Source organism: Bos javanicus, chromosome 13, assembly GCF_032452875.1.
Source record: "Bos javanicus breed banteng chromosome 13, ARS-OSU_banteng_1.0, whole genome shotgun sequence".
NCBI lineage: Eukaryota > Metazoa > Chordata > Mammalia > Artiodactyla > Bovidae > Bos > Bos javanicus.
In genome coordinates this window covers 30,156,347-30,171,698 of record NC_083880.1, presented here as the reverse complement: position 1 = coordinate 30,171,698, position 15,352 = coordinate 30,156,347, and the positions used below count along the sequence as shown (strand labels likewise).

The following is a 15,352-nucleotide window of genomic DNA, read 5'->3' as shown; positions in this document are numbered from 1 at the left end:
ACAGAGTTTAGCACTGGTCAAGAGAACACACTGGTCATAGAAAACACCCTTTTCCAACAATACAAGAAAAGACTCTACACATGGACATCACCAGATGGTCAACACCGAAATCAGATTGATTATATTCTTTGCAGCCAAAGATGGAGAAGCTTTATGCAGTCAGCAAAAACAAGACTGGGAGCTGACTGTGGCTCAGATCATGAATTCCTTATTGCCAAATTCAGACTTAAATTGAAGAAAGTAGGGAAAACCACTAGACCATTCAGGTATGACCTAAATCAAATCCCTTACAATTATACAGTGGAAGTGACAAATAGATCCAAGGGATTAGATATGATAGATAGAGTGCCTGATGAACTATGGACGGAGGTTTGTGACACTATAGGAGGCAGTGGTCAAGACCATTCCCAAGGAGAAGAAATGCTAAAAGGCAAAATGGTTGTCTGAAGACGGGCAGGTCATGGTGGAGAGGTCTGACAGAATGTGGTCCACTGGAGACAGGAATGGCAAACCACTTCAGTATTCTTGCCTTGAGAACCCCATTAACAGTATGAAAAGGCAAAATGATAGGATACTGAAAGAGGAACTCCCCAGGTAGGTAGGTGCCCAATATGCTACTAGAGATCAGTGGAGAAATAACTGCAGAAAGAATGAAGGGATGGAGCCAAAGCAAAAACAACACCCCGTTGTGGATGTGACTGGTGATATAAGCAAGGTCCGATGTTGTAAAGAGCAATATTGCATAGGAACCTGGAATGTTAGGTCCATGAATCAAGGCAAATTGGAAGTGGTCAAACAGGAGATGGCAAGAGTGAACGTCAACATTCTAGGAATCAGTGAACTAAAGTGGACTGGAATGGGTGAATTTAACTCAGATGACCATTATATCTACTACTGCAGGCAGGAATCCCTCAGAAGAAATGGAGTAGCCATCATGGTCAACAAGAGAGTCCGAAATGCAGTACTTGGATGCAATCTTAAAAAACGACAAAATGATCTCTGTTCGTTTCCAAGGCAAACCATTCAATATCACAGTAATCCAAGGCTATGCCCCAACCAGCAACACTGAAGAAGCTGAAGTTGAACGATTCTATGAAGACCTACAAGACCTTTTAGAACTAACACCCCAAAAAGATGTCCTTATCATTATAGGGGACTGGAATGCAAAAGTAGGAAGTCAAGAAACACCTGGAGTAACAGACAAATTTGGCCTTGGAATACGGAATGAGGCAGGGCAAAGACTAATAGAGTTTTGCCAAGAGAACACATTGCTCATAGCAAACACCCTTTTCCAACAACACAAGAAAAGATTCTACACATGGACATCACCAGATGGTCAACACTGAAATCAGATTGATTATATTCTTTGCAGCCAAAGATGGAGAAGCTCTATACAGTCGACAAAAAAAAGACCAGGAGCTGACTGTGGCTCAGATCATGAACTCCTTATTGCCAAATTCAGACTTAAATTGAAGAAAGTAGGGAAAACCACTAGACCATTCAGGTATGACCTAAATCAAATCCCTTATGATTATACAGTGGAAGTGAGAAATAGATTTAAGGGACTAGATCTGATAGATAAACTATGGACTGAGGTTTGTGACATTGTACAGGAGACAGGGATCAAGACCATCCCCATTGAAAAGAAATGCAAAAAAGCAAAATGGCTGTCTGGGGAGGCCTTACAAATAGCTGTGAAAAGAAGAGAAGTGAAAAGCAAAGGAGAAAAGGAAAGATATAAGCATCTGAATGCAGAGTTCCAAAGAATAGCATGAAGAGATAAGAAAACTTTCCTCAGTGATCAATGCAAAGAAATAGAGGAAAACAACAGAATGGGAAAGACTAGAGATCTCTTCAAGAAAATTAGAGATACCTAGGGAACATTTCCGGAGAAGGCAATGGCAACCCACTCCAGTACTCTTGCCTGGAAAATCCCATGGACAGAGGAGCCTGGTAGGCTGCAGTCCATGGGGTTGAGAAGAGTTGGACATGAATGAGCGATTTCACTTTCACTTTTCATTTTCCTGCATTGGAGAAGGAAATGGCAACCCACTCCAGTGTTCTTGCCTGGAGAATCCCAGGGACGGGGAGCCTCGTGGGCTGCTGTTGATGGGGTCGCCCAGAGTCGGACATGACTGAAGCGACTTAGCAGCAGCAGGGAACATTTCATGCAAAGATGAGCACAATAAAGGACAGAAATGGTATGGACCTAACAAAAGCAGAAGATATTAAGAAGAGGTGGCAACAATACACAGAAGAACTATACAAAAAAATCTTCATGACCCAGATAACCACGATGGTGTGATCACTCACCTAGAGCCAGACATCCTGGAATGTGAAGTCAAGTGGGCCTTAGAAAGCATCACTACGAACAAAGCTAGTGGAGGTGATGGAATTCCAGTTGAGCTCTTTCAAATCCTGAAAGATGATGCTGTGAAAGTGCTGCACTCAGTATGCCAGCAAATTTGGAAAACTCAGCAGTGGCTACAGGACTGGAAAAGGTCAGTTTTCATTCCAATCCCAAAGAAACCAATGCCAAAGAATGTTAAAACTACCACACAATTGCACTCATCTCACACGCTAGCTAAGTAATGCTCAAAATTCTCCAAGCCAGGCTTCAACAGTGTAAACTATGAACTTCCAGATGTTCAAGCTGGATTTAGAAAAGGCAGAGGAACCAGAAATCAAATTGCCAACATCCGTTGGATCATTGAAAAAGCAAGAGAGTTCCAGAAAAACATCTATTTCTGCTTTATTGACTATGCCAAAGCCTTTGACTGTGTGGATCACAAAACCTGTGGAAAATTCAGAAAGAGATGAGAATACCAGACTACCTGACCTGCCTCCTAAGAAATCTGTATGCAGGTCAAGAAGCAACAGTTAGAACTGGACATGGAACAACAGACTGGTTCCAAATAGGAAAGGGAGTACGTCAAGGCTGTATATTGTCACCCTGCTTATTTAACTTATATGCAGATTACATTATGAGAAACGCTGGACTGGAAGAAGCACAAGCTGGAATCAAGATTGCCGGGAGAAATATCAATAACCCCAGATACGCAGATGATTCCAACCCTTATGGCAGAAAGCAAAGAAAACTGAAGAGCTGCTTGATGAAAGTGAAAGGGGAGAGAAAAGGTTGGCTTAAAACTCAACATTCAGAAAACTAAGATCATGGCATCTGGTCCCATCACTTCATGGGAAATAGATGGGGAAACAATGAAAATGGTGAGAGACTTTATTTTGGAGGGCTCCAAAATCACTGCAGATGGTGACTGCAGCCATGAAATTAAAAGATGCTTGCTCCTTGGAAGAAAAGCTATGATCAAATAGACAGCATATTAAAAAGCAGAGACATTGCTTTACCAAAAAAGGTCCATCTAATCAAAGCTATGGTTTTTCCAGTAGTCATGTATGGATGTGAGAGTTGGACTATAAAGAAAGCTGAGTGCCAAAGAACTGATACTTTTCAACTGTGGTGTTGGAGAAGACTCTTGAGAGTCCCTAGGACTGCAAGGAGATCCAACCAGTCCATCCTAAAGGAAATCAGTCCTGAATATTCATTGGAAGGACTGATGCTGAAGCTGAAACTCCAATCCTTTAGCCACCTGATGTGAAGAGCTGACTCATTGGAAAAGACCCTATGCTGGGAAAGATTGAAGGTGGGAGGAGAAGGGGATGACAGAGGATGAGATGGTTGGATGGCATCACCGACACAATGGATGTGAGTTTGAGCAGGCTCCAGGAGTTGGGATGAACAGGAAAGCCTGGAGTGCTGCAGTCCATGGGGTCGCAGAGTCGGACATGACTGAACAACTGAACTGAACTGAATTGTGTTGGTTGTGAGTTATTTTTTCTTTGTTGCAATTTAATGATCATTTATATGCGCTTGAACTGTACCAATAGTAACTAGCCTTAAACTTTGACAGGTTGGGGCAAGCTGGGTGGGAGTATATCCCCATTACCTACATTCCCTGCTACCCAGTTATTCCTTAAAGTGTAGATTTTTATTAAAATCTTTCCAAGGCTAGTGCAAAATGCAGCTTAGTTATGCTCATTTTATAAAACTTTTTCTATAGAAACATAATACAAGATTTGTTTACAGATACTTCTCTGGTGATCCAGTGGCTAAGACTCTGTCCTCCCAAAGCAGGGGGCCCAGGTTCAATCCCTGACCAAGGAACTAGATCCTGCATGCGCAACTAAAAATTCTAATGCCACAATTAAAGATCCCATGTGCAGTAACTAAGATCCCACTCAGCCAAATAAATAAATAAATATTAAAAAAACCATATCATTAAAAAATAAGATTTGATTACAATATAAAGTAAGACCATGATAAAATATCTAATTATAACAAGTCATGAGTTCCTGAAATTCCGAATTCATGGAAAACTTGAAATATTATTACTTTCAGGTTCTCAAAGTACTTTTACCTATATTTTACAAGTATGACCCAGAGTCTAAATGACCTTTTATCAATACATAGATTTTAAAACTTGATAGTCAGCATATTTTTTATATGAATAGCTATAAACAATTGAGAGTATTTGAAAATTACTTTCCTTTTAAGATAGTAAATAATTTCTTGGTGAAGTTTCTATTAATTTACTTGGCAATTTCTTTCTGGGTAATGCAAAGCTAAACAGTCTACTTACTGACTTAAATGTAAATTGGAAATTAGCAAATTATTTATTATATTTGTTATCATCAAAAGAATAGGCTGGGTAAATTTTTAAGTCTAATATCAATTTCAGATTCTTGCAACAAAGCTAATTTGAAGGGTATTTTTAATTGGAGTACTGATAGTTTTATCTTAAACTACCTAATTTTTTGACTTAGTTCTTTAACTAAGAAGCAGAGAGATGGTAGATCTGTAATAATGAAAAGGGAGGCAGAAATATATTTGTATAGGCAAAATTAAATCACAGTATATCTTGTGGCTTCCCAGATGGCTCAGTGGTAAAGCATCTGCCTGCAATACAGGAGATGCAGGTTCAATCCCTGGGTCTGGAAGATCCCCTGGAGGAGGAAATGACAATGCAGCCCAGTATTCTTGCCTGGGAAATCCACGGACAGAGGAGCCCGATGGGCTATAGTCCATAGAGTTGAAAAGAGTAGGATATAACTGAGCAACTGAGCACGCACATACACATTAAATCTTCCCTACTGAGTGGACTAACGTAAATTTCCTTACTATTTGGTTCTACGATTCCTTTATAAGTAGAGCCATAGGAAGTGAGTGCCTCTTGAAACCTCTGCATCTGCAAGTCTTTTCTGAGAATGCTCCAGTCTCCATTGGATGAGCCACCAAAATGTCCCAACCATGGACCTGTTAGAAGAAGAACTGTCTACTTTTTGAAGTTTCCTCCAGAGGATTTCCAAAGTTCCCCATCATTTTCCTCTCCAGTCAGTCAGTTGATTTCCCTTCAGAAAAATCTCTTTCTCTTGTGTTCACATACAATTTTTTAGTTGGCTTCTCCTCCTGTATAATATATAAATATCTCATTTTTATTCATTTCCCTCCTTCACTGACTCCAACTCTCACATGTTCTAAGGAAATTGGCTTATGAATTAGAAACCATCAGATTTCCTTTGAAACATTTTCTAGGCCACTCACTTTAAGGGATCAGTGCCACCAACTCTGAAACTTTTGAAATTCCCCAGATGTCCTCTGCAGAATCTCCATAAGGCTTACTCTCATCAAATCTATCAGTATTTAATATAAGGTACTTAACACAATCATTTATTTTTTCTATTTTTAAAACTTACTCCTGGAGTAACCTCCCCAGCTTTATTTTTTATTGTAAATACTTAGTTGTATGCGTCAGAGCCATATTGTGGATGAAGTAGGTTTTCCTGTGGGCTGGCCCGATTTCCAAAGAGAAAGGAATTTGGAGTGCCAAACTTCTAGCCGAAAATCTTCTGAAATACAACCTGTCTATAAATTGAATACGCATTCCAAATGCCACTGTGTTCACATAAGCCTCTAAGTCTGAATAGGCCTGACGGGATTCAGTTCTAACAGGAGGTTTTACTGTCCGGTTATCCCATCAGTGACCTGAATGTCCACAAGGTTTGATGAACAGACACTGACCATGTTGAAAAGCCACCACCCTAATCATGTTCTCCTAAGACCTGTGACTGTCTCAGGAGACATTGGGCACAAGACCTCACCCACATACACCTCATTTACAGACCATCAACAACTAAGTTAGGGTTGGGGGAGATGGAGGATGCAAGCAGAAGTCAGTGAAGTTTTTATTTTTAAGTACTTGCTTTATATTAGGCTTCGTGGGGATTCACTCAGTCTTCTCTGTGACCCTGTTCAAACATCTGAGTACAGGGGTGGATGGATGCCCCAGGGAGATGATGGAGTTCAGGAAAAGCTTGAGTGAAGTGCACAACTCCTTGTGGTGCACAGCTCAAGCAAGCGTGAGGTGTGGCCCTTGGGGGTGTCACTGCCACCCCTGCTTTTACTCCTGCTTCCCAATGAAAAGGTTGCAGTCTTTGGTTTTCTGTTCCTCCTATGATGGCTCCACTTTATTTATCGGTCTTCTATAAACCCAGGGGCAGAAGCAGGTTCTGCCTGCTTCGGGCAGAAGCAACCATAAGGGTTCTGCCTCCAGGCTTCACAGTCCAGGGCAGGGACACAGGATTTGAATGTGGTGATTTCCCCATATTCTACCATTTAAAGCATTTTGAAACAAACTGTCTGCAACACTCAGACCAATCCATTAAATCTAATTTGTTCCAGATCCTTCTTGGAATAGAATTTTGGAGTTGGATAAAGTATTTTTAAAATATTCTAAAGGCAGTAAAATAATGATTTCAAACTACCAAATTTCTTATTTTGGTGGACTCTCTCCTGGGGTCAGTAAGGTCCTTCAGATAGGCTACGATCTCTCGATACGATGAAGCTAAGTAAGCAAACATGATTCAGGAACCAAAGTTGCACAAAGAGACAAGGCCTATTTTTTCTTTTTTTAATTGGCAAGATTTCATCAGTAACAGCCAAGTGTGAGATGCTGGGAGACAGGGCTACAGATTGTAAGAGTGTAGCCCGAGGAGGGAGACAGACAAGGTGGTCAGATCCAACCTGTGTTAAGATCATGATTGAATCTTCTGGGGCTAAGTTCAAGAGAGGGAAATCTGAGGTGAAAGTAATCTGACAGGGACTAGACTAGGATGACCGATAGCAAGAGAAAAAGCCAAGGTGTAAAGAACTGTCCTCGGAGCCGTGGAAAGCAGAAAGTTACAACTGAGAACTGATCTCTTGAACAAGACTGTTCCCGCAGGAAGTCCAAATTACAACCAGATAGCGCAGACATGGAAAGCAGAAACACAGAAACTGTTCATCAGGGATTATAGCCCGGCAAATTGTTTTTTTTTTTTTTTAAATCAGCAGGCCGCAGACAGTGGCTTGGCAAACTTGCATAGTTTTGTCTTATCCTTAAGAGAATTTTCTTCCTTCATCCCTGCCTCCATTTATAGTACTTACTGCTGCTTGCTGATTCAGAATGCAGGATACTTGTTACTTCCTAGGTCAGCAGCTCTCAGACCAAACTCTCTCTCCCTTTCTCCTTCCTCCTCCTTTTTTTCTTTCTTTCCTCCTCCCTCCCTCCTTTCTTTTTTTCTCTGTGTTTCTCTCACTCTCCTGTTCCCTCTGATACAGGAATTTCATCCACCTCTTTGTAGTAGTCTTACTTACAACATTACTATTTTTCAGCCACCAAAGACAATATACTTTCTGGGGTCTGTTTCTCTTTGCCTTATCTTCTCTTTAAGATGGTTTCCAAATTCTCATCTATATTTCAAAATTTTAAAAATACATGTGCAGCAGCTAAGCTTCAAAATCACCAAGAGAGTGAATTGCTTCTTTCAGTTCTGCTTTGCCGCTCTGTTCAGGAGGTTAAAAGACAACTGTGGCTTTTATTCTCTCCCAGCAAATCCTGAACGTTTACGTCTTAAAGAAAATGACATGGTGGACCAACCCCCTGGACTCATCTCTGTTTCGATTTAATTACAGACACAGAGTCACGTGAGAAAAAGGCAACTGCCTTTTATGGATGAGAAATACCTGCAATCCAAAGACAAATAGGCTGAAAAAATACTATGTGCTGCGTTTCTTTGGATTCACAGAGCTTTTATCTAATGTCACCCAACTCTTTTCTTCCAGAGCTGCATTTCCAACTATATTGAATGTTCCAGCCACACAGTATCCCTTTAATCCATCAATTTAAACCTATGCCACAGTGAAGAGTTTGTGAAGATTTATGAAAATAGAAAACCCCTGTTGGGGTCAGAATCTGACTAACAGATGGGGAGAGAACCCTATTTACTAACAATTGTTTCCTTATTGCAGAAAGAAGCGATTTTCATGTTTGTTCGAAAGAAATATGTTAGTGTTTGCCACTAGCTTCCCATAGCACATAGCAAACATTACCCTGAACTTGAAAGTCTGCCTAACCTGGGTGCTAAGAGGCCAGCCTCCCTCAGCCCAAAGGGTTTCAGCTTAAGGAAAACCTTGACCTGTGGGTTTGTGATCCATGGTGAAACAGGCTAAAAAGGTTCATCTGGAAAATAGCCTGTAACTGGTGTTTACATTTCTTGGATAACTTCTACCTTGTTTGGGGGGTTGTATTTTTGTTTTGCTTTGTCTTTTGAAATAATTTCTGGAATGCTATTTGAGAAAACTGGGTTGCGAGCCGTTGGACTTTGATGATGGCACTTGAGAGCAGTGTTCCTCTATTTGTAAAACACTGCCACTAAAAGGAAGAAATACATTTTATCAGCCTCTGTGGTGTGATACATTCATTCATTCTGTATCTCAGAGCAAGTCCTGGGTTTTATGGAGAAACCACTTAGAAATATTTGTGAGTAATGGTACACCAGGGAGCACCACAATAGGACACGTCCTGACTTCTTCTGTACACAAGCTGCATCCAGTATAAACACATAGGAAGTTGAAGGGCTTTCTTCTCTTTGGGCTGTTGTTTGACTACAGCTGTTATACTACAACTACTGCCTCTGCTGCTGCTACTAACAATAATAGTAGACTGAAAGTGTCGGTTGCTCAGTTGTGTCCAACTCTGCGACCCCATGGACTGTAGCCCATCAGGCTCCACTAGTCCATGGAATTCTCCAGGCAAGGAGAATTCCCACTAAAGTGGGTTGCCATTCCCTTCTCAAGGATATCTTTCCCAACCCAGGGATCAAACCCAGGTCTCCTGCATTGCAGACAGATTCTTTATTGTCTGAGCCACCAGGGAAGCTCAAAAGTAGGCTATACTTTGAGAATTAAAAAAAAAAAAATTTCACTAGTTCTTCCCAGCACCTCTGCTCTATAGTTTGGTTACCTACAGGGTTAACATACCTTCCAGTGACCTATAAAAAGAAGAAATTGCACACGCTCAATCTCAAAAACTACACACGTAGCACACACCACAAACACACACACACAAACACCTGAGCATATGATGGAAAACACATAAGGGAACCTTAAAGATTTCCACAATTCTGAATTTTCTGTCTAGGCTCAAGTTTTAATCTTACACTATAAAGCAGCGGTCCCCAACCTTTTTGGCAACAGGGTCCGGTTTAGTAGAAGATAATTTTTCCACAGACTAGGGTATGGGCTGATGATTTGGGGATAATTCAAACATATTACATTTATTGTGGACTTTATTTCTATTATTATTACATCAGTTCCACCTCAGACCATCAGGCATTAGAGCCCAGAAACTGGAAAGCCCTGCAAAGACTTCTCTACCAGATTCTCCATTACTGAGTCTCCCTGAGCTCTACTGAGCTCCCTGCATCACCCACCTGCCATTGTCCTGAAATACTGCAAAGTCCACATGGCTGACCCTCACGCTCACTCCCATGCATCCCATTAGCCCAGTGCTTTGAACATCCCCTCTAAGTCCTTACCTCTGAAATATTCAGTTCAGCATCCAAGACTCTAATAAATCAGTCTTCTATTTCTCTATTTTTCTCACTTCCTTCCTCCACTAGCCCTTTTCTTCCTTGATACAAAAACTTTCTCTGAGTCAGTTAACTCACCCCACTCTCAAGACTGCCTTTGGCTATACTTTCCTGCCAAGCCTGGAATCTATGATGAGTTGGTTACAACATCCTTTTACGAGCTCCTTTACGCCACCTCCCTTGTCCTCTGTGCTTTCTGAGTTCCTGGCCTGACCATCTCCCTCATGCTGGATCCCAGATTCTGGCTTCTCGACCACTTGGCCTGTGGACATGTTACAGACGAATGGTGCCTGATGCTCACTGGGCAACGGCATCTGCAGAGCCTGCTCGGCCGGCTGATGGCCACTCCCTCTCATTCTCCTCATCGGCTTCTCCAAACCTTCACGACATTCTCTGTACCTCCTATCCCATCTCTCAAGCATCACCACCATTAGCCAGTGACTTAAAGCAAGACAGTCTTCAAATGACCCATTTCCCATCCCCGCCAACTTCTAATCATCTCTCCCTCATCCTTAGCTCCTCTCCAGCACTTCCAGAGGAGAGTCCTTCTCCCAATTCTGAGTTTAACTTTGCTGTCTCAAGTATTCCCCGTTTCCAATATCTGCAACCTCTTCCTCTCTACTCATTCCTTCCTCAGAGCAAATTAAAGTTATTTAAATTTCCTCTGTCTTCAAAACAAACTAAAAGCAAATAACTTGCCTCTGTATCCTCTTCCAAGAATGGATTGTTTTTCCCTCCATTTGTTAGCCAAACTGTATTGCTATCCCTACTTCCTTATTTCTCTTTTACTCTTATTATAATCTTCTTGGCTTTCATATTGAGAGATACTAAATGCCCATCAAAGCAATGTATCAGGCAAGATGCAAAAACATAGAGAAGAAAATATTTGATTTCTAGTAATGTTGTTGCCCATTTTCTGTTCTATATTCTATTTATCTGTTAGTTTATGTTTTTGTTTCACCCATAAACATTTTGTTGTATGTTGCCAATAATTAAGGACACTCTTTAGAAATCCATAATACCATTGTCATACCTAAAAAGTAATTAGCAAAACTTCTTTAATATCATTAAAACTCCACCACTGGTGGTAACAATTAGACGGCTATTCTAAATAGTCCTATTTTTGATACACAATGTAAGTAAACATTCATTTTTTAAAATCTTATATGTGATTTTGTAATCTGCCTTTTCCTCTAAGATCATGTATCTTTCTAAATTACTATGTAGCTCTCCCTCATTTTAAAAAGCTGTCAATAATCTTTTCTATAAAGGTCATAACTTTTTTCACCAGTATCCTCTGCTAAGTCGCTTCAGTCATGTCCAACTCTGTGCAACCCCATAGACGGCCATCCACCAGGCTCCCCCGTCCCTAGGATTCTCCAGGCAAGAACACTGGAGGGGGTTGCCATTTCCTTCTCCAATGCGTGAAAGTGAAAAGTGAAAGTGAAGTCGCTCAGTCGTGTCCGACTCTTAGCGACCCCAAGGACTGCAGCCTACCAGGCTCCTCCGTCCATGGGATTTTCCAGGCAAGAGTACTCAGTGGGGTGCCATTGCCTTCTCCGCCAGTATCCTCTATATGCCCATAAAGTTTTGTTACTATGTTTTGTCTCCTTACAAGCAGCTACTAAGCATATTCATGTTTTATTTTGTTTTGTTGCTTTCATATTTGGTGGGGGATGAAGATGTATCTCATCTTCACCATTAGGCATTAGTTCATATGAGAAGAAGACTGAGATTTAATTTCATACTTCTTGAAATAATTATCCACTTCTCTAAATCCATTCATTCTTTAGTTTTGTGGTTCAATTTCCATCTCTCCCAATCTTCTGCTCAGGAGAGGGCCTCCATAAGTTGTTGTTGTTGTTATTGTTCTTTACTTAATTGACATGTAACATTTTATTGGATTCAGATGTACAATGTATTCAATATCTATATATATTGCAAAATGATCACAATGTCTAGTTGACATCCATAACTTTACATCGTTACAAGTTTCTTTTTCCTTGGAATGAGAACTTTTAGATCCACTCTCTTAGCAAGTTTCAAATATACAATACAGTATTATTACCTATGGTCACCATCTATACATCCGAGAACTTACTTATTTTGTAACTGAAATTTGTACCCGCCAGTTTGCAACCACCAGTCTATTCTCTGTATGCTGCTGCTGCTGCTAGGTCACTTCAGTCATGTCCAACTCTGTGCGACCCCATAGACAGCAGCCCACAGACTCCTCAGTCCCTGGAATTCTCCAGGCAAGAACACTGGAATGGGTTGCCATTTCCTTCTCCAATTCTCTGTATAGATATGTTTGTTTCATAGATTTTGGAGGGGGGAGGGGTTGTTTGTTTAAGATTTCACATGTATGTAAGATCATAAGGTCTTTCTCTGATTTATTTCAGTTAGTGTAATGCCCTCAAGATCCATCCATTTTGTCACAGAGTTCCCTCCTTTTTTATGAGCGAATAATACTGCGTTGTATATCATTGTGTATGTATACCACACTCTCTTTGTCCATTCATCTGTGGACACAGAGCTTACTTCCAGGTTTGGCTATTGGATATAATGCTTCAGTGAACATGAATGCAGATAGCTTTTCTAGTTAGCATTTTTGTTTTCTTCAGGTATATCTATCCAGAAATGGAGTTGCTGGATCATATTCCATAATTTCTTAGGTGACAGATTCAATGAATCCTTTTAGTCCTAACCTTTCTTTATTCCTCTGCAGGATTTACATTCTTAGTCACATATTTTTTATTTATTTTTCTGTCTGCTACACTCTTTCGGTCAAGCAAGTCCCTGAGACCAACCGAGAATTAAGGGAGGTGATTAGAGTCCACCTCTCCTTGGGAGGAATAGCAAAGAAGGAATCATCGCTTATTTTTGCAACTTTCTTTTCCTTAGATTTCTATAGAATCACACTTCTCCTTGGTTGTCTCCTACATCTGATATCCGCCCCTCTGACTTTTCCCTGCCAGTTTCCTTCCTTTCCGGTTTTTTGTTGTTGTTTGGTTGGTTGGTTGGTTTGGAGTTTTGGTTTCTTTTTTTATGTTTGCTGAGATATATTATTCTATGCTTTTCATTTGACATTTTCCTCATGGGGCAACTCAGACCAGTTGGCAGGCAATGACTGTGCAGCTTGACAGGTGCTGATGGTGAACAGAGCCATCACCTGGAACATCAGACAGCCTTGGGGAATCAGCCTGCTGCAGGGCAGGAGTGGGACATGGTTCTACTTGCTGGGGAGCAGGATGCTCTGGGCTCTTGGTGAAAAAGGACACTGGAGCACAGGTGGAGGTCAGCACACACATGGCTGAGCAGTCTTACTAAGAAGCCTGGACTCTATCTTTCTGTTTATCCAGGAGATTTTTCTAGGTTCTTAGGATATACTAAGCACTATCATTTCAGCTGCAGTGTAGGAATATCTTATTCTTCCCACAGAGATGAGCATACTAGGATTGCTTCTGTGACTACAAAAAGAGACCAGGTAGAAAAAGATGTGCTGGTGGGGAAGGGTAGCAGGAAGCCAAAAATTCAGGCTTTATACTCAGTCAGTCTAAAATAAAATATTTCAATGGGATAGTATTTATGATTTATTGGGATTCTCAAAATGTTTATTTGGTGAGCAGATATGACTGGCATGGAGCCTGAGAAAACATTGTAAGTTCTAGAAGACTTGCCAAACAAACTCAGGGCTGAAAACAAGCTCCGTTACAACACAGTGTACACATGGGGTGCTAGGGAAGAGTCATTTTCATTAGAATATGGTTCATCAGAGGGGGAAGAAGGGTAGGAAGAACTGGGAGATTGGGATTGACATATGGACACTATTGATCATGCACATGCTCAGTTGCTAAGTCCTGTCCAACTCTTTGTGACCCAGTGGACTATATCTCAGACAGGCTCCTCTGTCTATGGAATTTCCCAGACAAGAACACTGGAGTGGTTTTCCATTTCCTTCTCCAGGGGATCTTCCCTACCCAGGGATCGAACCTGGGTCTCCTGCCTGGTAGGTGGATTCTTTACCACTGAGCCACCTGGGAAGCCCATACGCTATTGATAGTATATGAGAAGGGAATGGCAACCCGCTCCAGCATTCTTGCCTGGAGAACCCCATGGACAGAAGAGCCTGCTGGGCTTCAGCCATGGGGTTGCACAGAGTTGGACATGACTGAGAAACTAACACATAAAATAGATAACTAATGAGAACCTACTGTATAGCATAGGGAACTCTACTCAGTGGTCTGTGGTGACCTAAATGGGAATGAAATCTTAAAAAGGATTGTGTGTGTGTGTATATATATACACACATACATACATACGTATAGTTGATTCTCTTTGCTGTGCAATAGAAACTAACACAACATTGTAAAGCAACTATACTCCAAGAAAAATTAATTTCAAAAAAACAGAATATGGTTCTCTCCTGAGGGAACACTTCTTACAGTTGCAGCGTGTGGGGCTCAGACATGCCCAAGTTGGTCCTTGACCACATCTGGCTGTTTTCCCACCATCAGCACCTCTCTTTTCTGCCACCTCAGAATCCATCTCACCATACAGAATGCTCCTCAGTTCCCTGACAGCAAGAGGAAAGTAACGAGAAACTGACGGCTCACACTCAGAAAGTCACTTCCACATTCTCTCTGTCCTTACAGGGAAATAACTCCCACTTAAAATTTTACCCTTGCGAGATAAACATTCCAGCAGTGCATTCCCCAGGCTTTAGGAATTCCTATTACTGGACAAAGTTGAGGCTTGTTTCTCTCCAGTGTAGTTCACTTTTTGTTTATTTTGTTTTGGCTGCCACGTGGCATGTGGGATCTTAGATCTCTGACCAGGGATCGAACCTTCGCCCCCTGCAGTGGAAGCACAGACTCTTAACCACTGAACCGCCAGGGAAAGAAAGAGAAGTTGCTAAGTCATGTCTGACTCTTCGTGGCCCCATGGACTGTAGCCTGCCAGGCCCCTCTGTCCATGGGATTTTCCAGGCAAGATTACTGGAGTGATTTGCCATTTCCTGGAATGCCAGGGAAGCCCAATGTTCATCTTGCTGATGGGGATGCTGCTGATTAATGAGAATGTGTCTGAATTCTTAGGTGAATCATAGTCAATAAAAGAAATCACCTGGTGCTCAAGGCTAATGAAAAAGGTAACAAGTGTTCTTGTATCTGGTGTAATATCTCTGGCTTTCTGTGCAGCCGGCTGCCCCCCGGGAGGACACCCCTGAGCTGAGTGCATTTTTGCGAAACTCCACCATCCCTCATCTGGTCAGGAGGAGAGACGTGCCTCAATTGGAGCCTCACAGACAGAGCCCCGCAAAGATCCTGGTGAGTTGTCTCAGAGCGTGGAGATCTGAGAGGGGAGG

At 41.5% G+C, this 15,352-nt stretch overlaps 1 protein-coding gene across 1 annotated transcript in view; it reads left to right on the top strand.

The window, feature by feature from the left end:
• ITGA8 (integrin subunit alpha 8) overlaps window positions 1–15,352 on the top strand; it is a 189,056-nt gene that overhangs the window by 143,401 nt on the left and 30,303 nt on the right. The window contains exon 26 of the mRNA XM_061436125.1: window positions 15,186–15,314. Coding sequence (XP_061292109.1) covers window positions 15,186–15,314 — 129 coding nt within the window. The remainder of the gene's footprint in view (window positions 1–15,185; window positions 15,315–15,352) is intronic.